Source organism: Petaurus breviceps, unplaced genomic scaffold, assembly GCF_028583685.1.
Source record: "Petaurus breviceps papuanus isolate PSGF00001 unplaced genomic scaffold, PetGlider_PUasm1.0 183, whole genome shotgun sequence".
NCBI classification, from domain to species: Eukaryota; Metazoa; Chordata; class Mammalia; order Diprotodontia; family Petauridae; genus Petaurus; species Petaurus breviceps.
Genome location: NW_027185791.1, coordinates 17,531,500 through 17,558,764, shown reverse-complemented (window position 1 = coordinate 17,558,764; position 27,265 = coordinate 17,531,500). Strand labels below are relative to the sequence as shown.

At 37.7% G+C, this 27,265-nt stretch overlaps 1 protein-coding gene across 4 annotated transcripts in view; it reads left to right on the top strand.

Moving 5' to 3' along the window:
* The window catches only part of TUT7 (terminal uridylyl transferase 7), an 87,259-nt gene that overhangs the window by 44,813 nt on the left and 15,181 nt on the right, over window positions 1-27,265 (top strand). For all 4 annotated transcript variants that reach the window (XM_069087950.1, XM_069087952.1, XM_069087951.1 and 1 more), the window contains 11 exons: window positions 340-397; window positions 7,586-7,689; window positions 8,309-8,398; window positions 9,039-9,152; window positions 10,198-10,275; window positions 10,923-11,100; window positions 13,155-13,202; window positions 13,281-13,372; window positions 14,872-14,987; window positions 20,882-21,204; window positions 26,429-26,502. In XM_069087950.1, the coding sequence (XP_068944051.1) occupies window positions 340-397; window positions 7,586-7,689; window positions 8,309-8,398; window positions 9,039-9,152; window positions 10,198-10,275; window positions 10,923-11,100; window positions 13,155-13,202; window positions 13,281-13,372; window positions 14,872-14,987; window positions 20,882-21,204; window positions 26,429-26,502 (1,275 nt within the window). The remainder of the gene's footprint in view (window positions 1-339; window positions 398-7,585; window positions 7,690-8,308; window positions 8,399-9,038; window positions 9,153-10,197; window positions 10,276-10,922; window positions 11,101-13,154; window positions 13,203-13,280; window positions 13,373-14,871; window positions 14,988-20,881; window positions 21,205-26,428; window positions 26,503-27,265) is intronic.

The following is a 27,265-nucleotide window of genomic DNA, read 5'->3' as shown; positions in this document are numbered from 1 at the left end:
AACAATAACATTATAGGGTTATAAAAGATTCAGACTGACTTTTTCATCCTCATTTCTCTTTATCTTGCTGAGTCAACAAACATATAGTAAGCACTTTTGTACTAGGGATCCCAAGAAAAAATTAAACAGTCTCTGCCCTCACGGCGCTTATATTTTATCTTGGTTCTGTCATTCCAACTCTGGTCTTCTGACTCCAAATCCATCTCTCTACAAAACCACACTGCTTCTGAACTGAAATGAATTTGGGATTTTCTAAAGGTAATGGAAGTTTTTATTTATGCTAGCATTTTAAGAAAAACTCTTTAATACTGATATAATGATTTGCCACTTTTGTTCCAGGGACTAGATTGCATAAGAATGATTGAAGAACTATCACGAGTTCTCAAAAAACATTCAGGTACTCTATAAGCTAATTGGATTTTGTCTTCTGTTCTGTAAGCCTCAGAATTGCCTAAAATTTCAGCTACATAGCACTGTGATCAAATAAAAATATTTTTATTAGCATAAATTTGCCATGTTGATGTGTTTTTGCAAAAGTATTCTGTGTAATTAAGCAAAAAAATGGTTTTTACCTGTTTTGAGAGAGAATAGGAAACCATCAAGGAGCCTGTGATATTTTGTGTGCATCCTTCACTGACTTGGGTTTCAGTTCATTATAAGACAAGTACCAGAGAGGCATGGCATGTTAATTTGGAACAGCTTATGCTTTTACCTTCCTGGAGCTTAAATTAACATAGTATAGAATTTATTCATCTCAAGTAAGTTTAAAATGTCATCTACTTGTCCTTAAATATTTAAAAGCAGCAGTTTAAAGTTAACCACTATTGTTATAAACAACACTGGTAAACTTTTTTTTCCCTTCATAAAAATACATTGAACGGTTTTTTTATACTTTTAGTTAAAGACAGGCATGGTTGTAATGCTTAAATTCATAGTGCATACACCTGCTATAAGAGTTAAAGTCTTGCTTTGTATTCTTTATTTCTAGGAGTTTGAATAAAGACTTTACCTGTCATTGGGGTAACTGGACAAATCTTAAATCTTTTCCTCCCCATGTTTCTAGTGGAATTGAAAGTTAGCGTGAGTGTCAGTTGGTTTTTCATATATGTACACAGACATAATTAGGTCTGATCATTGGGAACCCAGAATTCATTTCAAATGGGGGAATATTTTTACTTCGACATAGTGTGTATGAATTCTGTAGGGTTATGATTTCTAGTAAGACAACATTTGATGAAATTATAAAAATTTCCCCATCCCAGAGGAACAAGTTTCTTCTTCCATTGATAAAGCTCTTGAAGATTGGCCTTTGTAAATTTAGACTAGGCAACTGGCTGAGAGTATCAACTTACTTTGCAAATAAGTCAACAAATTTTGTGCTGAATAATTTCATGTGAACCGTGGCCTACAATCAATATTCCTTTACCCAAGAATTTCTTATGAAAATATTTAATGTTTAAAGTTAAGGATATTTACGAAGTATTGGGTGAATTAGGAATATGATGATGGCTACAGAATTCTGGCAAAAAAAAAAGGTTTTCCTACTATGGATCAAGTTTATGACAGATTTATATAAATAATTATAATGCACTTACTATGTGCAAAGGTTCTAGGAATATATGCAAAGCGACCTAATCATAGGATCACAAATTTAGAGCTAGGAGAACCTCAAAGCCCCCTCATTTTACAGTGAAAGCAAGTAAGGCCCAGAGACTTGCCCATCTATTCAGTGTCTGAGATGGGAAGGTTATTTTCCTTAAGGAACTTATGTTCTAATAGTGAGGCTGTAACATGTACACAGCTAAGTATAATACAAGGTAGAATGTGATGAGAGCAAAGAAGTCCAAATGGTGCTACTAGAAACATGAAGAAGGAAAAGTCATTTTAGCTACAGTGCTCAGGGTAGACTTCATGGAGGACATGCTGTTAGAGGAGGTCGGCTTTGAAGGAAGAGAATTTCGGAAGGTACATGGATGAAGGGAGATTTTTTCCAGGCTTGAGGGCCAACTTGTTCCAATGCAAAAAGGGAGAAAAGACAAGTAAGAGCGATGAATAGCTGATAGATTTTTATGTGGAGTAGAGTGAACCATGGGGAGGAAGATGGATTAAGGACAGGTTATAGAGGATCTGGCTCTTTTCATCATGTTAAAAAATATAGGGGCAGCTAGGTGGTGCAGTGAAGAGAGCACTGGCCCTCAGGTGCTCCCTTCAGGAGGAACTGGGTTCAAATCCAGCCTCAGACACTTAACACTTACTAGCCATGTGACCTTGGGCAAGTCACTTAACCCCAACTGCCCTGTTTTCTCTCTTCCAAAAAAGCTATACACACACACGCACACACAGGCAGTGAATAGCTGCTGAAGGTTTTTGATCAGAAGTATGATATGGTCAGATTAATACATTAGGAAGAAGAAAATGATTTAGTGAATGATCCTGAAAAGGAACAGACAGGTAGGAAGGGAACGAGGACAAAGCATTATAGTGGACGTCAGTAAAGACGTTAGCAGTATCAAATGCAGCCAAAAAATCAAGAATGAAGGTCTCAACCTTCAATGCTATTGCATATGGCAATTACAAAGTCACTGACAACCTTAGAAAGAATAGTTATAGAGTGGTGGAAACAGCAGCTAGATTGTAGGAGTTTGAGGAGTGATTTGTTGGTGAAGAAAGAGAGACAGCAAATATAAACTGTCCTTCCTAACTTCCTAGAAAGTAAATGGTAAGGAAGGGTGGGAAAGAGGAACAGAAATGGAGACAGGATCTTAATGTGAAAGGGGCTAACGTCAAGTAAAGGTGCATGGGTTTTTGTTTTCTTTAAGAAAAGAAATTTGTCCTTATAGACAAAGGTAAAGGAACTGGGAGAAAGGGAGAGATAAAAGATGAAGTTATTCAAGCAAGGTTTTGGAAGCATTCAAGAAGGGATGGGCTCAAAGGAAATAAACAGATTTGAAACTGTTTAACTATTCAGTTCAGCAATATTTATTGAACACTGCCTATGCATAAATCCCTATAATAACCACCAGAGGGAGAAGAAGTCTACAAAAAAATAGCGGCCTGGCCCTCCTTATGGTCCGTGGTCATCTTACCAGTCTCATTGAGGAGGTAAAGCACATGAAAAAAATGAGCCTCAGTGTGCAGCTGTACCATTGAGAGTTCAGAGAGGAGAGGAGCTCCACCATGGAATGAAACCACATGGTCTCAGAATAGTCCTGAAAGTGATAGAGCTAGAAATGGAGAAAAGGTTAAAGGAGGGTATTCCAGGGTGAGTAGAGCAAGAACGATGACCTCAATAGTCACTCAGTACACATTGAATAAATATTGTATGCCAAGCCTTGGAAATATTGAGAAAGACAAAGATAGTCTATAGCCTTCAAGGAGCTTACCTTGTACCGGGAGAGACAACATGTAAAAAAAAAGATACCAGTGACATACACTGAGTAGGTGGAAGAGAGCCTTAGAGGGACAAGTTCCAGCATTTGGGTGGACCAGGGAAGGTCTCCTGCAAAAAGTAGCATTTGAAGTGAGTTTTGGAGGAAACCAGGGACCCTAAGAGGCAGAGGTGAGGAAGAGAGAGCATTCTGGGCATCAGGAAAACCATTGCAAGGACATGGAGGCAGGAAATGGAGTGTCGTATTTGAGGAACAGCGTAGGGTGGTAGAACGGAAGCATAGTCTGAAGATGGGGAGCAAAGTAGTAGAAGACTGGAAAGTTGGAAGGGGCTAAGCTGTAAAGAATTCTGAATATCAAGCAAAGGATATTTGATCCTAGAGGTAATAGGGAGTTATTGAAGAATATTGAATAGGGGATAACATGGTCAGATTTATGCTTTAGGAAAATCACTTTGGCAGCTGAGTGAATGATGGACTGCAGTAGGGAGATCCTTGAGGCAAGGAGACCAAGGCTTTTGCAGGAGTCAATGAGGTCCTGAACTAGGGTAGTAACTGTCAGTAGAGGGAAGGAGACTTATACCAGAGACATTGTTGAAGGTTAAAGTGACAAGATTTGACAACTAATTAGCTATGTAGAGGAATGAGTTGAGGATGACACTAGGGTGGCAAGCCTGTGCCACTCGGAAGATGATTGTGCCCTGGATAGTAGTAAAACAGGAAAGAATAGAAGAGAGTTCTGTTTTGGAAATGTTCAATTTGAAAATATCCATAGGACATTGACTTCAAAATGTCCAACAAGCAGTTGGGACTGGAGCTCAGAAGAGAGACTGTAGAACTGGGATATGTCAGTCTAACAATCATCTGCATATAGATGATGGCAGAATCCAAGAAAGCTATGAGGCCACCAAGGAATATTGCATAGAGAGAAAAGAGAAGAGGGCCCAGCCTAGAACCGTGGGGGACACTCACAGTTAGTGAGCGGAACATGGATGAGGAACCCAGAAAGGAGACTGAATAAAAGACTAGTCAGACAGGATAACAGTGTCACAAAAAGCCAGACTGAAGAGAGTATCCAAGAGGGAGAAGGTGATCAACAGTGTTAGAAACTGCAGAAGTCAAGAAGAATGAGAAGAAGACCACTCTATTTTGCAATTAAGTGATGTCTGGTGATTTGGGAGTAAGCAGTTTGAAATGAATAATGAGACTGGAAATCAGATTGCAGCTTTAGAAGAAACTGAGAGGAAAGGAAGTAGAGGCATATAGCATAGGCTCTATCAAGGAATTTAGCTGATAGGAGGAGAGATTATAAGATGATGGCTAGCAGGATCAAGTAAGGGTTTTTTAAGTTTGGACAAGAGGTAGACATGTTTTTATGTAGCAGAGAAAGAGCCAGTAAAGGAGAGATTGAAGATTAGAGAGAGAGAGAGTGGGGTTGACAGAGGAGACAGTCTGATGAGTGCATAGGAGGGGAAGTGATCAAAGATGCATGCAGAGGAGTTGGTCTTAGTAAGTCTGCCTCTTCAGAGACAAGGCAAAGAAAAATATGAGAGCAAACAATATTAGAGGGGTGTGAAATGAGGAAAAAAGGACCTCCCAGTGAATAGTTTTCATTTTTTTTTTGGTAGAATGTATGTCTATGGTTGATAAGGTGAGCAGACAGGAGTGTTACAAGAAGCTTGCAGAGAGATGAAGGTTGGAACAGCCACTGTGGAGAATGGTAAAGAAAATCAGGGTAAAGAAATGCCTTGCTACAGTGAAAACCCAGTTGAGATTAGATAACAAATCTTTGTAGTAGACCCAAAAAGCAACTTCTCCTAACTCCATTCAGCAGCATACAAAAAAGAGTGAAGGAGGAAGATGGTGGAGTCATATAGGGTTGGACTTTATAAAGAAAGGCATAATCAGTAACAGGACAAGAGAGCAATAGAAGATGAAGTAGAACTAAACTGGGTCACCAAGGGGTTAAGCTTGGGAAGGGAAGAGTGTTCCAAAAGACTGACCTGGCTGTAGTAGAAGATTTCTTTGGAAGAATGGTGGGAGAAGACATCTTGAAAACTACATTTTTTAAGAGGAACATTGCCAAACCAGAGCATGTCCTGAGAATACTGACCAGACTGATGAGGAAATTTAAGATACTATCACACGAGGAATAGTTAAATGAAGTAGTGGTGTTTAGCTTAAAGAAAATGGAAGACACACTAACTAGAAGAGACATAGTCAACTGCGTGAAGATACTTGAAGAATTGTTATTTGGAAGAGAGGCTATACTTATTCAGTGTGGCTCCGGAAGGGACTGTTAGGGCAAATGTGTAGAAGTTTCAGGGAAGTAGATTTTGGCCCATTATAAAGAAGAATTTAATAACAGAGCTGTTCCAAAGTGAAACGAGCTTCCTGGTAGGATAGTTAGTCCCAATCACTGAAGATCTTTTTTGAAGAGATTGAAGATGTATAGGAAAAATATATTTTAAGTAAGAGTTGGTCTGTATCACGTCTGTGATCCCTTCTGACTCTTACTGTAGATTCTCTGACCAGATTAAGCAATTTGAACTTAATCCTTAAATCTAGGGTAGTTTATATTAAACATTGTATAAATGTGAATAGTATTTATTGAAGAGTTTCCGCACAGCAGAGTAAATGTTTAAAGAAAATTCATCTTGGGGAAGCTAAGTGGCTCAGTGAATAGAGCACCAGCCCTGGAATCAGGAGGACCTGAGTTCAAATCCAGCCTCAGACACTTGACACACTTATTAGCCATGTGACCTTGGGCAAGTCACTTAACCCCAATTGCCATGCCCTACCCCCTCCAAAAGAAGAAGAAGGAGAAAATTCATCTTGCAGAATTCAGGGTGACTCAAATGATTGACATAGACACCAGTTAGAAGACTGTACAGTGATCCTTACAAGAGTTAATTGGTATAGTGACTAGAGTTGTAGATCTTAAAGGCTATGAATTGGCTGTAGTTGCAGGAGATAAAGAAAAGGTGTGCCCTAGGTGATAAATGGGTAACTGGGGGTGCTTTGACCAGAATCTGGAAGCTTTAAAGGGCTTTAATTTGGGAAAGAGTTCATGGTGAAAATATAACATGTGTGGAAATTTCCACTTGGAGGCACAGTACCAGAATTTGATCTGAAGATGGAGAATTCATTTAAATAGGGATGATAGTTGGATCCTTAAAGAGAGCACCACAAAGAAAAATGTTTAGTGAGCCTGGAGTGATATTCCCTGTGATAGGGGTAAGAAAAGCAGTTAGGGAGAAAGACAAGTAAGGAGGCGTTGGAGAGGTAGATAAGAAGCAGACCAGTGCAGTGTCATGAAAGTAAAGGGAGGAAAGGATGTCAGTATCTTTGGTCACAGATAGTAACACTTAAAGACGTCATTGATATGTAGAGCATCAGGATGGCCAGGTGGTAGAAAGACTAAGGAAGAAAAGAAAGAGTCGAGAAACCAAGGGAGTCTGCGCGGACCACTCCATGCTGTGTGGCAATAAAAGGAAGGTGAGAAATAGAATCTGAAATAGCCAGAAGCAGGATAGCAGGATCAAAGGAAGATAACAGAAGGGTCTTTTATTTTTCAGCAAAATAAGGGAGAATCCCATATATTTGAAGGCAGAAAATTTTAAAAAGAACTGGAGTCAATGGAATAGAAAGGATTAAACCTACTAGAAGAGAAAAGGCTACGTATGGGAGCAAGTGAATTGGATTGATGCTCTCAGTCAGTTCCCTGGCTTTTCACTGACCTTCTTCAAAGAGGGATGAATGTTCCCAAGCAGGGAAGTTTACTTTCTCCATTGTGTTTGCTTTTCTAGGTGGGGGAAACCTAGGTATCACCAAATATTTAGTTTTTGTTTTCACATGGCTTTCTTTTTCTTTTCTTTCCTGTCTTTAATCCTTTTTTAACGCAAATGAAACTTAAATTTTTGTTTAAAGTGGACTTGTCTAATATGATAGAAAGTTTTGTATTGGGGCAATAAACAAAATTAAACACAAGGCTTTTCCTAGCTGTGCTTCACGTTTTCTGTGTTTGACCAAGGTAAATGAAATGGTCTAGGATGGGGTCAGTTCTAATTACAGAACAATACTAAGTTAGTAAGATGAATTTCTGTCTATGGGCTGTTCAAATAATGATGCTATTATATTAAATGATTTTAAATTATGAGATATTAAATGATAGTGTTAAATTAAATTTTCCATCCTAGGGCTCAGAAATGTTTTGCCCATTACTACAGCAAAAGTACCGATTGTCAAGTTCTTCCATGTGAGAAGCGGTCTGGAAGTGGATATCAGTTTATATAACACATTGGTAAGATTCTCTGCAAATAGTTTCCTTAGTTTGTAGACAAGAATTCTTTTCCCCAGACCTTTAGAATTTTTTGTTGTTCATATTAGCATTAATTTAAATACTGCCATTTCTTGAAGCAGTTCTGCTATTTAAATGGAAAGGTGTTTTGATTCTGCCAGCTCATACCTTAGATTATGTTTAAAATAAAAATAAATTTAGCAAACTCTTGTAAAAGAAGGATGTCAAGGCCTATTTGCTATGGCATTTCCCTGATTCTTGACCTTTTTTTTTTTTTTAAGCAATCAGGGTTAAGTAACTTGCTCAAGGTTACACGGCCAGTTATTTCTGGGTGTGGTGCTAAGTATATGAGCCCGGGATTCGATCTCCAGGTCATCCCAGCACTGGAGACAGTGCTCTTACTCACTGAGCCACCTGGCCGCCCCAACCATTCTTCTTTTACATTTCATCTTGTGTATTGAATAAGTTTTTCACCAGCAGCACACGTTTTTATATTATATCTCTTTTTAATTCTGAAATGAATTGGGTAAATTAGTTCACTATTCATTGCCTCATATATTGAAAGCTCTTTTTCCTCAATTGTATGATTGCCTTACAGTGTAATTTCTGATCTTTTTAACAGGCCCTTCATAATACCAAGCTTTTAGCTGCCTATTCCTCCATTGATCCCAGAGTGAAATATTTGTGTTATACTATGAAGGTATTTACAAAGGTGAGTAATATAAAAGAATGCCCATTTTGATTTATTGGGAAATAAAGTTATCTTATTCTTTTAAATGACTTTTTTGGCCATTATAAATTGTTTAAGTTTCAGTAGAAGATAGAACTGGTGTTATCTCCTTACTTTAAATAGTTACAATGTAGTATTAGAGTGGTTGCATGGGAAAAACTGAACGAGAGTAAGACCACCTGGTCTTGAGTACTCACTTGAAAGCTGTAAAACCTTGGGCAAATCACTTGCCTATTCCTTCATTTGTAAAATAAAAGATAGTATAATGCTCTGTGTAGCTCTTGCACCTCACACAGCTTTGCAAAACTCACCTGAGATAATAATATATGTGATAGTACTTTGTAAAAAAAAGTAAGATATTTGGTGATGTACAAAGTCCATCGTTTCTCCAAACTACTATGATTTTCTAAAATTTTCATATAATTTAGATGCTTTTTTGTGTTAGATATGTGTTTTTGTCCTACTTTTCTGTATTCTAGTGCTTTGAGAATGATTTATTATTTTCATCTTGTTCCCCAAATAAAAGCTGTAATACTCAGACTTCTCATGCAAATAAAGTACATGTCGATGCAATAAAAAAGAAGGCTGTTGATTGCGTGTTCCCTCCTTCCATTCCCTGTAGATGTGTGATATTGGCGATGCGTCAAGAGGAAGCTTGTCATCATATGCGTACACTCTCATGGTGCTCTACTTCCTGCAACAAAGGGACCCCCCCGTTATTCCTGTTCTCCAAGAGGTGGGTGAGGGAAGGACTGTTGGGTGGCGGAATCACAGCCTCCCCTTCTCACTGTTAGATTCCATGGTTCTGCAGGTGAGCCTTTCAATACAATTTTCCTGAAACACATGGTTCAGATTTTGAACTTAATTCATGGAGGTTTTTCCTCTTTGAGAATGAAAGACAAACAACAGTAATAAAATCCATCCTTAGCACCACTGCCCGAGTCATCCTCTAAATGTACAGATCCAATGCTGTCTCTTCCCCTTGTTCAAGAGTTTCAGTGCCTCCCCGTTGCCTAAAAGATACAAAGGACATAAGGCCCTCCACAATCTGCCTTCATTCTACCATTGGGAAAGGAGTGGAAAGGGCGATGGTTTGGAGCCAGGAGAAACCTAGGTTCAAATCCTGCTTCATGCTCTTAGCAGATAAGTGACCACAAGCAAGCCACTGAAATTCTCTGAACCTCAGTTTCCTCTGCAAAATAAGGATGATAGTACCTGTCTTTCATTATAGTTATGAGAGTCAGATGAGATCATGCGTGTCTGGTACCCGGAAAACCTCAGCGGGCTCAGTGGTTGTTGACTTTTGTGCTTTACTTCCCTTCTGTAATATAGGAGGGTAGAGGGGTCCTGTATGAGATCCCTGGCACACATTCTTGTGTTTCAATCTCACTGGAGTACTAGCTATTCTGTGCTCATATCCTTCCTCCTGGGTCAGTACACTTGTGCATACTGTTTGTCCATGCTGATAATGGAACACACACGCAGTCTTTCCCTTTCTTTAAGGCCCAGGTCAGGCTGCATCTCCTCCATAGAACCTTCCCTAGCTCATCATCCCCCTTTCCCTACCCCTAACCAAAAGTGATTTCACATTCTTCAAGTCTTTCATGATACTCCATTTGACTTCTCCTATGAATATATCATATTTCAATTTATATTGTATTTTTGTGCATGTGATATTCTCCCTTCCCCCAAATTACATCACATGGCTCCTAGCACTGTGCCTTGGGTACTTAATAAATGTTTCAATTAAATTGAATGAATATTTCAAAAATCGATTTTAGATATACGAAGAGGAGAAAAGACCTGAAATAATTGTCGATGGTTGGAACACCTATTTTTTTGATCGAATAGGTGAATTGGTAGGTATTTTTAGGGTAATTTTTTTTCTTGTATTTTTCGAGGATTAAAATCAATGTAAATATTTTAAAATAGAAACTAATCATTTTGGGTAAATGGCCTAAAACTGGGTAGCATAGCTTAACTGTACAGTTAAAAGTTACCAGAATGTATTGTTTCAGTTGGGAATGGAAAAAAAAATTCTTTCACTTTGACTCAGTGAGGACTAAAGATAGATAAGAGAGAGACAACTCTTTTAATGCTTACTGTTTATAACCAAGCCATTCTATATGGATATTACAGATTCAGTGAACATGTTATCTCATGGTTTTTTATTAAAGATTAAGAAGACCTGCTTTAAAGCAGAGAGATCTGTTTTATAGACTAAAGATGAAACTTCTTGTAATAGGTTTCTAGTTCTTTTACTGTTAAGCTGTGTGTTCTGGGATATAGTCTTTAGAAGTAAGAGTTTTCTTTAATACCTCAAAAGGACAGTATCAAAATTAATAAGTTATTGAAGACTATCTTCTAAGACATGAAAGAAAAGCTACAACTAATTAAATTCTGTAAAAATAAAGCCATTCAATCTTCTGATTTGGAATGAGGTTATGAACTATTTGTATTTTAATACCTTAAAAGAACATGACATATTTCCCTTGGTGACTTCTAGCCAGCCTTTTGGCCAGAACATGGAAAAAATACAGAGTCTGTTGGGGAGCTGTGGTTGGGCCTTCTTCGATTCTATACTGAAGAATTTGATTTTAAAGAACATGTTATTTGTATCAGGAGAAAAAGTCTGCTTACAACTTTCAAGAAGCAGTGGACCTCAAAATACATTGTTATTGAAGGTACATATCAAAACTCTATGTAGAGTTGACTGCAGAAATCTGGTATGGAATACAGATTGTGGACATTATTGTTAAAAATCAGCTTAATGATGATTGTTAACACATTTTATCTAAACAGGTATCTACTTTAATATATTCAGTGAAAACTTAAGGACTGCATGTGTCAAATTCGCTTTCAAAAATGGCATGGCTCAAACTTAAAGAATTTGGAGGTTTGATGTTATTATCCCCTGTCTGGTATCACATTTCTAAAATTAAAGAATGTGGTTAGGTGCTCTTTCAGGGCCTATTCCTCTTCTCACATGCCACTAATTCTGTGGAAACAGGTCAATACTAGACATTACTAAAAACGGAACATGTAAATCCTTAACTTTATATGTTACTCTTAATTATTTAAGTGTATGATAATGATCTGTACGAGTTTTGCTAGGCAAAGATGTGAGGAAAGAAGGAGAACATGTAGAAAAATGAACCAAATTATAAAGTTAGATGCATAAAAACCATTTTTGTCTGACCAAAACTTTAGCCAAATTGCCAGGGTCTTCCTCTGTAGTGTGCACAACAGGTGATACAGGTAATCAGATAGCAAGAGGGCGAGGTACTGTCTGTGTTTTTTCACTTTCAGCATTTTTATATTGGGACTTATTTTGAGTACCACAGTTTTATTGTTGATATGTTATGTGTAATGCTTCAGGCTGTATTGGAAAGTTATTTATTCCTCTGAATAAGAAGTATGAAGAGAAATAAGTAGGGACAGCTAGGTGGTGAAGTGAATAGAGCACCGGCCCTGGAGTCAGGAGGACCTGAATTCAAATCCAGCCTCAGACACTTAACACAAAAACCAGCCGTGTGACCTTGGGCAAGTCACTTAACCCCAATTGCTCCTCCAAAAAAAAAGAGTAATAAATAGTGACTGATTTTACAGTGGTTTTCTGAGGCAACAAGCGCATGATGATAGTTGGAATCTGTAACGTTAAACAAGATTATATGTCAGTTTTATGCTATCAGGGGAAAGGAACAGGAAAATGTGTGTTGCTTCCTGTTTTTACTGAAATGAGTGACCATTTCTTAGAACAGATAACTAATAGGTTTTTGTGAAGTTAAAAACAAATCTTTAAGGGAGATAATAGACTTGTCAAAAAATAACACGTTAAGGACGTTATTCACTTACCATCCTTGATAGTAATTGACATATAATAATAACCATGAATCATCAAACAGAGGTTATTGAACAAGTCTGGTAGTATTTTGTCTAAATTGGAGAAAATAGAATTTATAAGAGAGTTCTTCAGTCCCAAATTTATGTATAATGCATGAATTTTGTACCAGTTTTTTCATGGATTTTATAACATGAACAAATTTTTCTGCTCAGAAATTTTGACTTGTGTGATATAGTATGCTTACAAAAAAGGTGAAAGAATTGAAGCCATATGTTTTTTACAATAGCCTTCCATCGTTGATTCTCTTTAGTAGTAATAGTATAATGCTCTCAAAATTAGGTACCAAAATTGAACTAATAATCACATTTATGTTACACTTTAATCTAGAATTGAGCCCACAAAAGTTAAAAATATTTTTTAATAATCTAATTTTTCATAACATAGAACCATAGGTTTTGAGTTCTAACATTCCTCTCAATTACCTGCCAATGACAGATCTGAAATGGAAAATAGGGCCTTTGAAGCCAGAATCTTTTGTGCAGCAGAGGCACATCTTTATGGGAGGGGTCTTTTTCTGAGGGAGAATAGTTTTTTTTTTTATTAAGGTGAAAGCAGATTTATCCCATGCATATTCTCAGACTATAAGTAGCAAATGAAATGAGAAGAAGGAGGGAAATACCTTATACTTTTCTTCTGAATTGAGTAGATGTATTTTATCTACTTCTCTCTGTATTTGTTTAGCTGCTTTTTCTTTTAGATTATAAACTCTGATAATGAAAATAGTTTTGTTTAATAAAGTAAAACAGTTCTAATCTTTACAACATGCCCCTTTTAATTATGTGATGAATTAATATGCTACTTGAATAACTTTTACCCAAAATTTTCTTTACTTAGATCCCTTTGATTTGAATCATAATCTTGGTGCTGGATTATCAAGAAAAAGTAAGTTACTTTGTTTGGAAATAGATTAATTTCTGTTCTTTTAATATGTCTAACCTCTTCTTTCTTCCTTGTTCTTAGTGACAAATTTTATCATGAAGGCTTTTATCAATGGTAGAAGAGTGTTTGGTATCCCAGTAAAAGGGTTCCCTAGAGAATATTCTTCAGAAATGGTAAGTGTCAGTTTTGGAAATAATAAAAATAATCATTAATAGAAGTTTTTAAAAAGCATGTTCTTTAAATTCATCTTGATTGTGATAATTGAATACTCAGAAAGCCTAACTTTTATATTCAAATGAAAGCTTAGAGTAGAAATTTATTCCCAGAGAAATTTTATTTTTGTGCCATTTGTTTATGATTAATGGGCCGGTAAACACTAATTATTGCTTGTTCTCAAGAGTTAGAACTTTAGGGTGTGAATAAGTGGTCACCAGCTTCTGAATCTGTCACCTCTTCTGATTGGCTGGTGATTGGGCACAGTGCTATGCCTTCTGCGCTTCCTTTCCTGTTCAGCTTAGCCAGATCCAATATGTCAGCTTTTACAAGTAGTGACAGGGGAAATGATGCCTAAAGCCTAAGAGAGGTTTATTTATGCACATGAATAAACCAGTAAAGTTTCATTTTCCACATAGTCATGATGGAATTAAATCTCTTAATGCTATTATGATTGTTGCAATGGCAAATGTTCTGTTAGTCTTTCATCTGAACTGTGAGCAGCCAGCTAATGGAGATTTAGAGCTATGACCTTTAGACAGGTGCTAAGTAGTAATGCTGTCTTCTACTAAATGATAACTCTTGTGGTTAAAGGAAATAAAAACAATGTTCCCCTTATGCAATCTGAAATTTTTTTTTATTATAATCTAAACACTGCATCTTCATAAACAGTGTAGAGCACAAAGAGAAGATTATACATGAATCTCTCTCATACCAGTTACTATTTTTTAGATGCTTGCCATATTTTTGTTTGACATGGAAGGTCTGGATTTAGACTTTGCTGTTCCTAGGACTTTTCTGGGGTTTCTTTCAGTAGTTAATCAGCACACACACACACACACACACACACACACACACGCTCACACACGCTCATTTATAATTGACCAAATTAGCTAGAGAGGTCCTTGAGAACAAAACTTTTCATAATGTCTTAATGTTTTTATGTACACATATATATAGTTATGTGTACATGTGTATAGCTGTGTGACTCCAGACAAGTCACTTCTTTGCCTCAGTTCCTCCCACTGTAAAGTGCGAATAATAACAGCACAACCTCCCAGAATTGTAGTAAGGATTAAATGAAATAGTATATCTGTAAAGAAATTCACACACTGTCTGGCACATAGTAGGTGCTATATAGAAATGCTTATTCCTTTCTCTTCCTCCCCACCCAAAACTATCTTATATTTAAATACTTTATATTTGTTCTCTTTATATTTCTCACACTCATGTACATGTGCCTTACTTACTCAATATACCATAAGGTCATTGAGAGTAATGATTGTTTTTTTGTATTTTCATCCCTAGTGCTTAGCTCAGCACCTAAAACAAAGTGTAGATACTTAATGAATGCTTATTACTACTGAAAACAGAAATTAATGTTGCTGAATAATGCTCAAGACCCTTGAGTTCCCAGATTGATAGTAATTCAGAATCTCACTGAGGTGTATTGTTCTAGGAATATTTTTTTGATCCAGAAGTATTAACAGAAGGAGAATTGGCACCAAATGACAGATGCTGCAGAATTTGTGGTAAAATTGGACACTTCATGAAAGACTGTCCCATGCGGAAAAAGTAAGTTATTGCTTCAAAAAAAGAGTTTTTATTATTTCTGTTTTGTTTTCCTTTTATTTGGTTTTGTAAATGAGCTTAAGATGAGAAATTCAGGCCATTAGTTATTATTGTTCAGTCATTTTCAACTGTTCGTGTGACCCTATTTGAGGTTTTCTTGACAAAGATACTGGAATGGTTTGCCATTTCCTTCTCCAACTCATTTTACAGATGAAGAAACTGAGATAGACACAGTTAAGGGACTTGCTCAAGATCACATAGCTGGTAAGTGTCTTAAGGCCAGATTTGAATTCAGGTCTTCCTGACTCCAGGCTCAGAGATCTAGCCACTATACCACCTAGCTGCCCATCAATAGCCATATGAAAAAATGCTCCAAGTCACTAATAATTAAAGAAATGCAAATGGGGGCAATTCCGGAGTTCCACGGAGATGACCGAAAAAGATAAAATGACAGTTATTAGAGAAGCTTCTAGAAAATGGGCATCTTAATGCCCTGTTGCTGTGCTGTGCTGTGAATTGATCCAGCTATTCTGGAAAGAAATATGGAACTATTCCCAAAAAGTCACTAAACTGTTCGTACCCTTTGACCCAGTGATACAATTACTAGGTCTATACTTCAGAGAGATTAAAGAAAGATCAAAATGACCCATATGTTCAAATATAGATATAGATATATAGCTAGCCACAGCAAAAAGAGCTTACACACACATTAACACAGATAATTGACCAAATTAGTTAAAAAGGTCCATGAGAACAAAACCTTTCATAATGTCTTGGCATTATTATGTATCTATGTATATGTATGTATAAATATGTACACGTATACATAAAAGCTCATTTTATAGTGATATATGTCTACATACACACGTGTGTACATACGTATGTGTGTACATACACATACTTTTTGCAGCAGCAAAGAACTATAACCCCTGAAGCTGCCCATCAATTGGAATATGGGTGAACAGATTGTAGTATATGAATACAATGGAATGCTGCTTCCCCGTAAGAAGCTGTTAAAGGGATTATTTCAGATAAACTTGGGAAGTCTTGTGTGAACTGGTACAGAGTGAAATAAGCAGAACCAGAAGACCCGTTTACACAGTGAAGTACAGTATTGTAAAGAAAGACTTGGGAGCTCGGGTCAGTGCAGTGACCATTCACATTTCAAAGGACTGGTGGCGAGTTTGCTTCCCACTGCCCGACGGGGAAAAATTCAAGGCATAAAATGGCCAGTGTGAGAATTTGTTTTGATTATTCTGATTTTACAAGGTGTTGAGATGGGGGGAAGGAAGCAAATAAATGCTTGTTAATTGAAAAAAAAAAAGAGATCGATATTTTTCCTCCAGAAAAAGAGAACTAGGAAGAGCCCCGGTAATTGTTGTCGTGTTTTGGCCCTAGTTCTGGAAGAGGACCATGACATCAGGGAGATATTGACATGACTTGCAGTTGACTTTGATTTGAGTGGGGGAGGACTGTGCAAGCCTCACTTTTTCCTCCAGAACCATCTGGGTCCAATGACCAGCTATTCATCAGTAGTTCATAGTAGTATGAATTATGTTAGCATTTAGGGGAAAATAAACATACTTAAAAGTTATATTCTTAGTTAGAACAACAGCTGAGTTATAACTCCTTGAAAACATTCGGTCATTTCTCATTGTTAAGATGAAAGCAGTCTAGGCCACCTATTTTTATGCCCTCACCTGCAGCTTTCCCCAGTGTCGGTCATAGCTCTATTAAGTATTATCAGGAGATAGAAAGAAAAAAACCTCAGATTTACCGCCAGTCAGATCTTCATTACTTAACTTGTAATCACTTTTTCTATTCTATCACGTTCTTTACTGTACATAGGAAGAACAGTAGTTTTTCTTGTATGTTTCTTGTTTGTAAGGTATAGATTAATAATAACTGGTGTTTATTTAGCACTTTAAGATTTGCAAAAAAAAAAATGGGGCGGCTAGGTGGCACAGTAAATAGAGCACCAACCTTGGAGTCAGGAGGACCAGAGTTCAAATTCAGCTTCAGACACTTAACACAAGACTAGCCATGTGACCTTGGGCAAGTCACTTAACCCCAATTGCCCTGCCTTCCCCCCTCAAAAAAAAAAAACTTTAAGTACATCCTCCTTTTTAATCCTACTCTAACACTATGAGGTAACTATTGCTAGAGTTCTTGTTTCAGTTTTACTGCAGGGGAAACAATAAAAGTGGTTCGGTGACTTGCCCATGGTCACCCAACTAGTAAATGTTGGGGGGAGGGGGTTTGAACTTTTGTCATTTGGCTCCCAAGTACAGGGCTTTTTCCAAGAAACTCAGCTGCCTTTGTCATACCCTGCTACATAGAGGGTGTGGAATTATTTGATCAATTATAGGAATATCCATTTTAAAGGTTAAATATAGCTGCAGTTTTCAAACTTTTTAGTCTCAGGACATTTTACACTCTTAAAAATCATTGAGGACCACAAGCAACTTTTGTTTGTGTGGGTTGTATAAATAATGTCTTAGTATTATTATGAAAATAGGTTTTCATGTACCTTTTTTTAGCTCATTTACTCAGTTATCTGTGTTAAAATATGTCAAGACTTTTCCATTGTTAAACTGGATTATCAAAAGATAAATAATTCATCCTTTTTTTTTAAAGCAATTGGGGTTAAGTAACTTGCTCAAGGTTACACAGCCAGTTATTTCTGGGTGTGGTGCTGAGTATCTGAGCCCAGATTTGATCCAGGTCATCCTGACACTGGAGCCGGTGCTCTTACTCGCTGAGCCACCTGGCCACCCCTAAGCAATTGGGGTTAAGCAACTTGCTCAAGGTTACACGGCCAGGTGTTTCTGGGTGGGTGCTAAGTGTCTGAGCCCAGGATTCGATCTCCGGGTTGTCCCGACACTAGAGCCTGGTGCTCTTACTCGCTGGGCTACCTGGCCGCCCCAATAATTCATACTTTTTATATTAATAAAGCCAAAGTTTTTTGCTTCATGCAAACTCTACATTTCTGGTCAGCATGTTTGGAACAAGCCCCTGAAATTTGGAGTGTTCCATTCTGAGACAAACAGTCCGTTTATTCAACTTTTACTCAAATAGTTCTAACTGATTATTACATAGGGCAAATAATAGTTTTGATTTTCTAATAAGATAATAGCCCCTTCCCATCTGTGGATTCAGATTGGTAAGGTTTGGCAAAGAATTTCAATGATTTAAGAAAGGATGTTCCCCAAAGCAGAGGTTACTTACACAATGTCAGTGGGCTGTGTGAGTTTTGAGCTCCAGTGGCACCACCTTGGGCTCAGTGGATCAAGGAATGTTTGCAGGCAGACACAGAACTGATCTGTGTGACTGAGCCAAAAGAGACAGGAAGTTTTCTTTCAGGAAGTTAAATTGTAATGACTTAAGTTGTAATTTTACAAACAGCTTTTTCTCCATAAATTTAATATCCCTCAGTGCTTTTTTAAAAACTCTTATATTTTAGGAGGGATAAAGAGTTTGCAGGAATACCAGAAGAGGCCGTCGTCAGTGATGCTTGTGCTTTCAGTTAAATGTTTTGCTATTTGGCTTCCAGTTTCTCCCCTTGCATGTAAAATTGATTATACTGGCTGCTGATGTACAATGCAAAAAGCACGAATGCCTCGGGGACCAAAGAGCCAAGGTTCAGAGCTCATCTCCAGCTATCCAGAGCCCATGTCTGCATGTCCTTGCTAAAGTCACTTATCCTCCAGAAGCCTCAGTTTCCTCATCTGTAAAATGAGAAGGTTAGATTAGATCACTTCCTTCCAGCTTTAGATCATGATTCTTTGGTTTCTGAGCCACGTTGAACTCAAGTAGCACAGTGGTGTCAGAGTTAAGCGGAAGACTTTGGGCATATATTAGATTACAGCACTAAGATAATTGGCAGCCTCTATTTCTGTGTTCAAACCAAGGAAAATAGTTTATTCTTTGCATTTTCTAATCATTGACGTAGCCCAAATGATGTTCGTAGCAACTTATCCATGTGTCATTTAGTAAGCAATATTAGCTATCTAAAACATAACCAAGAACCAGAAAGCAAGTGGGGGGAAAAACCCTATGAGCATCCAGAAGAGATGTCACAAAGTATATGCACCTAAAGAATAACCCCTCAGGTTCTCATCACATCTTGTAGTTATAGGTATAAAAATCATAATTAGCTGGTTTCTCAGGCCACAATAGATATAAATAAGCAAAATAAAAGAAGTGTTAATGCCTTCCTATAAAAGATGTATAAGAAAACAAAAATCAGAATCATACCAATCATACAAAAATAAACAGAGTGAAGAACCCTACATACCATAATAGGATATATACCTATCGCAATTGCTATAAATCAGAAATCATTCCTGAGATATCAAGAGAAAGTTATCTTCTGTTCACTACATTCTGTTTGAAAGGCAGAGTAGTATAGTAGATTGAATTCTAGACTCATAACCTGACTTGGGTTTAAGTGCTCATTCTCATACATAACTGGCATTGTTGATGTGTCCTAGGCATTTCTTTTTAGACTATAAATTGCAGTATAATTGCATTAATAGATGGGGTTCCCTCACCAGGAGTTACCTACCCTGATAAAATTCTGGATTCAAACCCTTCTTCTCCTCCCCCCCCCCCAGTTCTGTTTTAAAAGGCAGGGAAATGTGTAATGTGTTTTCAAAAAATTTCCCTAAAAAATGGTTTTAAAAAGTATCCTGGCCCATAAAAGACTTCAAATAACTGGAATGTAAGTTCATGTTAGCTAAGTTAATTCCCTGGCTGTAGTACTTCTTAATTCCCTTAAGAACAAAGTAAGTGCTATTTAACCACATTTATGCTAAATTCGTAGATTAGCGATGAACGAGAGGGGAAAAAAGTATTATCTAATTAAATTTTATTAGGTTGATTCTTGCCTGTTAGGTGCTAAATAGAAAAATTTGTTAATTACTGGTCATCCTATTTGGCTTGAGAGCTCTGTTTTCCCTTTTCTGACATAAATTTTGCCTTCCTTTACCTTATTTCTCCTACAAGGCTAACCAAAATACAGAGGTCGGTATTGAGGCCAATGACAGAGGAGCAGACTAAAGTCTGTCTCTTCTACCTTGAAACAGAACAAAATGCCCCCCCCAGTAGCTGACCTTTTGTGATAAATCACAGTATGATTGTGTGTTTTCTGTATAAATCCCTATAAGAAATGGGCTATTGAGAAGACCATTTGTCCCATACTTCTTTCTTTATGTCATATGCAAGCAGCTGGGTGACACAGTAGATGGAGCAGTGGACCTGGAGTCAGGAGATCCTGAGTTCAGTTCCAGTCTCAGACATTAACTGTGTGACCTTGAGCAAGTCATTTAACCTCTGACTGCTTCAGTTTCCACAACTGTAAAATGGGCATCTACCTCACAGAGTTGTTCACATCAAATAAGACATTTATAAAGCACTTAGCCCAGGCTCTAGCACAGATCACCTTGGGTAACTCACACAGACTGTTTGTAGGCAGCAGTCTTCCTCGTGAGTCCTCTGGAATTTCAGTTGGTCACTACATTGATCAGGGTTGTTTAAGTCTTTCAAGGTTGTTTTTCTTTTCAGTATTTCAGTTATTATATAAATTGTTGTTTATAAAGATGTTCTTGTAATTCTGGTCACACTACCGTGTTCCTGTTAATCTCCCCTAGTTTCTCTGAATCCCTCCTTTTCTCTAAAGAACTTGTGGTTTGTTTGGTTTTTTTTTTTTTTATTTTTTTTTAAGCAATTGGGGTTAAGTAACTTGCTCAAGGTTGCACAGCCAGTTATTTCTGGGTGTGATGCTGAGATTCGATCCCCAGGTCATCCCGATACTGGGGCCAGTGCTCTTATGTTTTTTAGATTAATGCCAGGGTTTTTCATACTACAATTTATGCTGTTCTAATACTTTTATACAGAGTGAGGCGCCGACATGATCATGAAGATATTAAAAACCAAAGATATCCTGAAAACAATGAAAAAAGAAACAAAGAAGACAAAGAAATTCAAAATAAGAACACAGAAAGAGAGATGTTGGTAAAAGAGGGAAAGTTACAGTGCACGCCTCAGAAAATGAAACAAGGAAGAGGGATAGTGCTGGAAATGGGAAGAAACAAAGTTTCTAGGCAATCAGAAAAATGGAAGCGACCAGATGACAAAGACTTAAGAGAAAAGCGTTGTTTTATTTGTGGAAGAGAAGGACATATTAAAAAAGACTGCCCCCAGTATAAAGGAGCTCCAGGTATGGGAATAACGACAACTGAATGTTTGTAGGGTATGTTGGAAATGTCGATTTTAAGAATTCTTCAGTGTTTGTATTTGTTTGCTCCAGAAATAAGAATTGATCTTTCTCCTTAGCTTTCCCTAACCCCTTATCTCATCCAGCCTCCTCTAGCAGAAGACCTCCACAGTCATCGTATCTCTGATTCATTCATTCTTTGTTATCTGCAGACATGCCTGTGCTTCCCCAAATTTAAAAAACTCTTACTTGGTTCTTACATCTCCTGAAGCACCATAGCTCTCCCATTTGAAGTTAAACCTCTAGACAGCCATCTTGGCTTCCTCTCTACTTATTTTTCAGTGCATCGTGGCTTCTGATCTCATCTCTCAGCTAAAGCTACTCCTTCAATGTTATCGATGATTTCTTAATTGCTCAGTTCTCATCCTTCAACAAGTATTTATGAAGTGCCTGTTAAGTGTCAAGCACCATGTGCATGACATAGAATACAATACAGCACAGTAAATAAAAACCAAAAGCCGCTGCACTTGGTGAGCTCACATTCTAATGGGGGACATGCCATTCAAACAAATAAGCAAAAAAAAAGAGGAATGGGAAGGGCTTCTTACAGAGGTGGAATTGTAGCTGATACTTTTCAGAAGCCAAGAGGAGGAGATGAGGAAGGAGATCGTTATAGACGGGAGGGACAGCCGGCAGAAAGAGCAGTCAGGAGACTGAACATCTTGTGGGTGAAACAGCAAGGAGGCAGTGTCACTGAACCGTAGAGTACATGAGGGGAGGAAAGCGTGTGAGCAGACTGGAGAGTCAGGAAGGATCTAAAGGTAAAGGATTTTCTATTTGATCCTGGAGGCAACAGGGAGCTACTGAAATTTATTGGCTAGAGACATAACACGGCCAGGCCTGTGCTTTAGGAAAGTCACTTCCTAAAAGTGGCAGCTGAGTAGAGGATTGACTTGATTGGGGAGAGACTTGAGCCAGGGAGATCAGCCAGAAGGTTGGGGGTGCACCCTGTTAACCCTCCTCTCTTCTTGCATACTCTGCCCCCTGGGTTTCATGACTGCTCTCCTGGTTCTCCTATGTTGGATCATCATCGTGAGCTGCTCCTTAGTTGTGGGCATAGCCCAGACTCTCTTTTGGATCTTATCAGCTCCCATAAAAGTAATTCTCTTTATGCAGATGACTATCAGATATATATATATATATATATATACAGCCTCAGTTCTACTTCCCGAGCTCTAATCCTGCATCTTCAGGTGCCTATTGACTAATTTGAACTGGATGCTCCAGAAACATCTCAAACTCAACATGTCTGAAACAAAACTCCCTCTATTTTCTGTGGAGGGCACTGCCGCTTTTCTTTCAGTCACCCAGATTATAACCTTGGAGTCACCCCCAGCTCCTCATCCTTCTTCACCCTTTATAGCTAATCATTTGCCACTCCCTCCATGCTCGTGACCCCCACTTTGACTATGGCTATAGCTTCTGCATGTATCTCCTTTGCTCAAGTGTCTTCCTCTCCAGTTCATCTAACCACACAGTTGCCAAAGTAACATTCCTGCAGCATGGCTCTGAGCCAGTGGCTCCTCCAGTGACTTCTAACACAAAATACAGATTCCTCTGCTTGGCGTTTAAAATGTTTTCTAACTGGGTCCCAGCCTGCTTCTTCAGACTCACTGTCTTTACATCCCTCCTTGCATTCTGTATTCTAACCAAACTGGACTCCCTGCTCCGTTACCCAGCACAGACTGTCGTCCGTGCCTGCAATCCATCCTCTTCTCTGCTTTGTTAAGGCCTTCATTTCCTTCAGAACTCAGCTGCCATGCCATTTTCTACATGAGGTCTTTCATTCTTGTCTTTCCACGCCAGCACAAGGTATATAGTAGGCAGTAAATATTTGTTGATTGAGTGAAGAAATTAAAATAGTCATGCTTTAAAAAGTCAAATTAGTTTTCTCTTATTATGACTGCTGAATTTCTCACAATTTTTTAGAGGGGAACTGTTATGAAAGTCAGTTTGGTGCAATAGATAACAAGTTGCCCAGTCATTCTCTCATACCTAAAAATGTAGTTTTGCTGAACAGCATTGGTATTAGAGAGACATTACCTGTTTTACTCAGAATGCTTCCTTAGTTTAAATAGCTGCCCAAAATCTACTTTGGAAGGGGGAGTGGGGGCACAGGGGAGGCAGGCGGCAGCTATTGTTGGTGATAATTAAGTAGCCCAAATTCATTTCCAACTGACATATTTGAAGTGAGTTGATGGTCTCCACTAAAGGTCAAGTTTCTATATTTAGTATCTTTTCAGTTTTATCAAAAGTGCCAAGGAATTTGTTAAAATTAGGAGGAGGAAGCAGCCACCTCCCTTGAAAGTGTCCTTTTTCTTTCCAAATAAAGACTCTGGATTGAAGTAGAATAAAGACTCTGGCTGTCATAATTCTACTTTTCTAGGGATGACAGAAAAAACTGTTGATGCTAAGAATTTTCCTAAGCATTAATATAAGGCAATTACTATGGAAGGAACCACTATGAAACAAATAAAAAACACTCAAGTAACTGCTAAATAAAAATAAAAGTTCTATCATGACCATTCTGATCAAGGGACAAATTCTAGTCTGTTTGGTAAGACCAGTAAGAAGAGAATTACAATCAAAGTGTGTGCTAGGGAAAGAACAACGATGCAGTATTTCTTTCCTTTTCCTCCATTGTACCTTCCTGTGTACTTCTTAGAGCCATTAGAGAAATGCCCTTTGTGGAAAAGCCCAAGTAGAAATAAGGGTGGGTGTGTGTGTGTGTGTGTGTGTGTGCATATGCACATATCCTATTTCTTGATGTGATTTTCATAAAAGTGAAAATAAGTTATTGTTGCTTGTAGGAAAATGTTTACTTAAGTTTTCTCTAGGCATTTAGCACAGTGCCTGGCATATAGTAGGTGCTTAATAAGTGCCCTTTTACTTGTAGGCTACATGAGCCACATAAATATGAAGCAGAAATAATCACCACTGCCCTCCTTTTGGAGGTAACAAAACAGCTGTGGACCTAAGAGTTGCTCTAATTTGCATTTCTCGAATTACATGGAGCCTTTTTTCATGTGGACATTGAAAGCTTGGATTCCTTCCTCTGAAAACAGCCTATTCATTTGACCACTTATCATCTGGGAATGGTTTTATTCTCATATAAATTTGACTCTGTTGCCTACAGATTTATTTCCACCACTTTCCTGCTTCTCTCTAATTTTATATATCAAAAGGAAGATGCAGTTTAAAATGTTTTGGAAAAAAATATCACACTGTGATGTTGTAAACATTATGTCATTTGATGTTATTGTTAGATGTTACAGTTAGAGTTTGATGTTATATTAATGAAAGTAGGACTTCCAATATGGAGTAATTTACACTAAGTGGTCATAATGCTCATTTAGACAAAACAACATCAGTACTCTCCTGTTGTTAATTCTGTGTAAGGCAGGTAAACCGTGCAGCTCTTTGATTGGGGGCACTCGACCTGCTGCAGGGGCCTTGAGTGATGACTGCTGCCCTAGAGAGTTAAGAACCTCCCACTTTTACTGGCATTTCACCTGAGCCTGATTTTTTTTTTATTTTCTTAGTAGAATTTTATTTTTTCCCATTACATGTAAAGATAAATTTTAACATTCATTTTTTATACTGAATTTTCTTCCTTCCTCTGTTACCTCCTCCCTCCCTAAGCTAAACCTGATATTGATAAAGGACTTCTAAGAACTTTTGGTCAGATTAGGAATGCACTTTCTTACATCTGCCTATAATCACCTGTCCTCAACCAAGCCCATTCTTCCTTAGGTTATAGAAACTCACCACTGACGCCCAGCTGTGAGTGGTTTCCTCCCTCACCCTCGGGCCGGGTGAATTTCTTACTGTAGAGTACAATCCTCTGTTTATATCACATATATGTGCTTTGTTTTGCCTGCTTGATACATCACATCATAATAGTAAAGCTCATGATTATATCATTGTTCTGAATACAAATTTTCCAAGGATTCTCAAACCCAATTATTTGCTTTGAGTCATGAGGCTAAATAAGTAAATTATGGTCAATGACAAGTTTGGAAATATTACAAGAGTTACCGAGTGAGAAAAGAGGAAGAGGAGGGATATACAAGTTTTACTAAAAATGTGGCTGTCAGAGAGAAGAGAGCTATAGGAAAATAGCTTGAAAAGGGGGCGAATATATCAGTAGATGCCACAGTTGGGAAACATTCTGGTGCTTTATGTTATGCAAAACAAATAATTGCTCACTTAAATGGTACAGTATGTTAACTGTTTTACTTACTGAATTTTCTTGGAACTAAGTATACATGGAAGCAGAATCCATTTCAATTCATGTTCCTATTTTTACTGGATTAGCAGTGGAGAAGAGCGTCTTTCATCCACTTGATGCTTTTCTAACTCTCATCTTACTGTCGGCTAAGAGCATACAGACTATCTAGCAGCTCAGATGAGAATATTCACTCTGGTATCTCATTGTTGTGTACAGTACCTGCACCAGTTCAGGTCACAACCTTTCAGCACACTCTTATTTTGCGTGTTTTGTTTTTTTTTTTCATAAATCCTCTATCCAGTGTGTTAAAGGTCTTCTGATTTGTTTCATGAATGCCAGTGGAAAACATATGTAGTCCATATGAATTGCTTAATCTTAAGCCAAATAATCATTATCTCTAATACTAAATTACCAATTAAGCCATTTGGGGGGGAGGGGGAGAATTCATTAGAATTCCATGGATTTTCATTAGAAATTAGTTTTACATGGAACAAACAATAACAAAACTGAAAACTAATTATAATGACAAAGTTGGAAAAGAGTTGAGAAACACACCTCCCTTCCTTCCTTGCAGAGGTGAGGGATTATGGGCAATATTGCATATAGTGGCTGATATGGCTGACTGATGACTGGTTTTGCTGATCCACTTATTTTTTTCTTTTAAGTCTTTCTTACCAGGCATGGCTTACTGAGTGAAGGAGGAGAAAGGATTTATTCAGAAACTAATGTGATAAAGTAATAGAAAATGCATCAGTAAAATGTTTTAATTTTAAAGTAATTAGCTTTTCACAAAATGATATTCTCTTTATAAATAGCACTTATGCACCCAAGGCAAAAGATAATTTTGCTTTAACAGAAAATTTTATGCGCGATTGTTAACACAGAGATGCTGCTTTTTATTTTTAGCAGAATCATGAAATACTCTCTGTTTTAAAGGTACGTCTAAGTCGGACGGTCTCTTTGGGTCTTCTTCCCCTGGTCCCCTGAAACAAACTGGCAAACTCAGCCAGGTAAGCACAGGTCAGAACTTCCAAGAAGTCACTGTATCCTCTCAGCACTTCATTTCATTTTGTACTTACTTATCAGGAGCTTTATACTTTTTATTTGTGCTTTTTGGAGGGGGGAAGGCAGAGCAATTGGAGTTAAGTGACTTGCCCAAGGTCACACGGCTAGTAAGTGTGAATTGTCTAAGGCTGAATTTAAACTCAGGTCCTTGTGACTCCAGGGCCGGTGCTCTATTCGCTGCACCACCTAGCTTTATATTTTAATGAATCAAGGACACACAATTACATGCTTGTGAGTATTTTTTTGCATTAAAGCAGATCACAACCCCTTTATAACTCAGGAGAAGATCCTAAGAATTACTGTAGCCAGGAAAGTTGGTCCCAGCAGTAGCCAGCCTGTTTCTCTGGTGAGAGGGTGCATACTAAACATTTTTCAGCATAGTGTAAGGCATAGCAGGGCTTGTTCTCTGTTGTCATGGCCTTCAATAACCAAGCTTCCCTTCCATTCCATGATGAAGAATTAAGAGGGAGGGTGGCTTTAGTAGAAGATGACACGATGCTTTAATACAGCAAGTCTCAAATATTTTGGTCTCAAGATCCTGTTACCTGCTTAAAAAATGTTGAAGAACCCAAAGAGTGTTTGATTATGTGGTCTATGGCCATTAATATCTATTAATTAAAATTAAAACTGATAAATATTTCTAATATTTTCCAGTTCATTTAAAAATAATAATAAATTTATTAAATATTAACATAACAGTTTTATGAA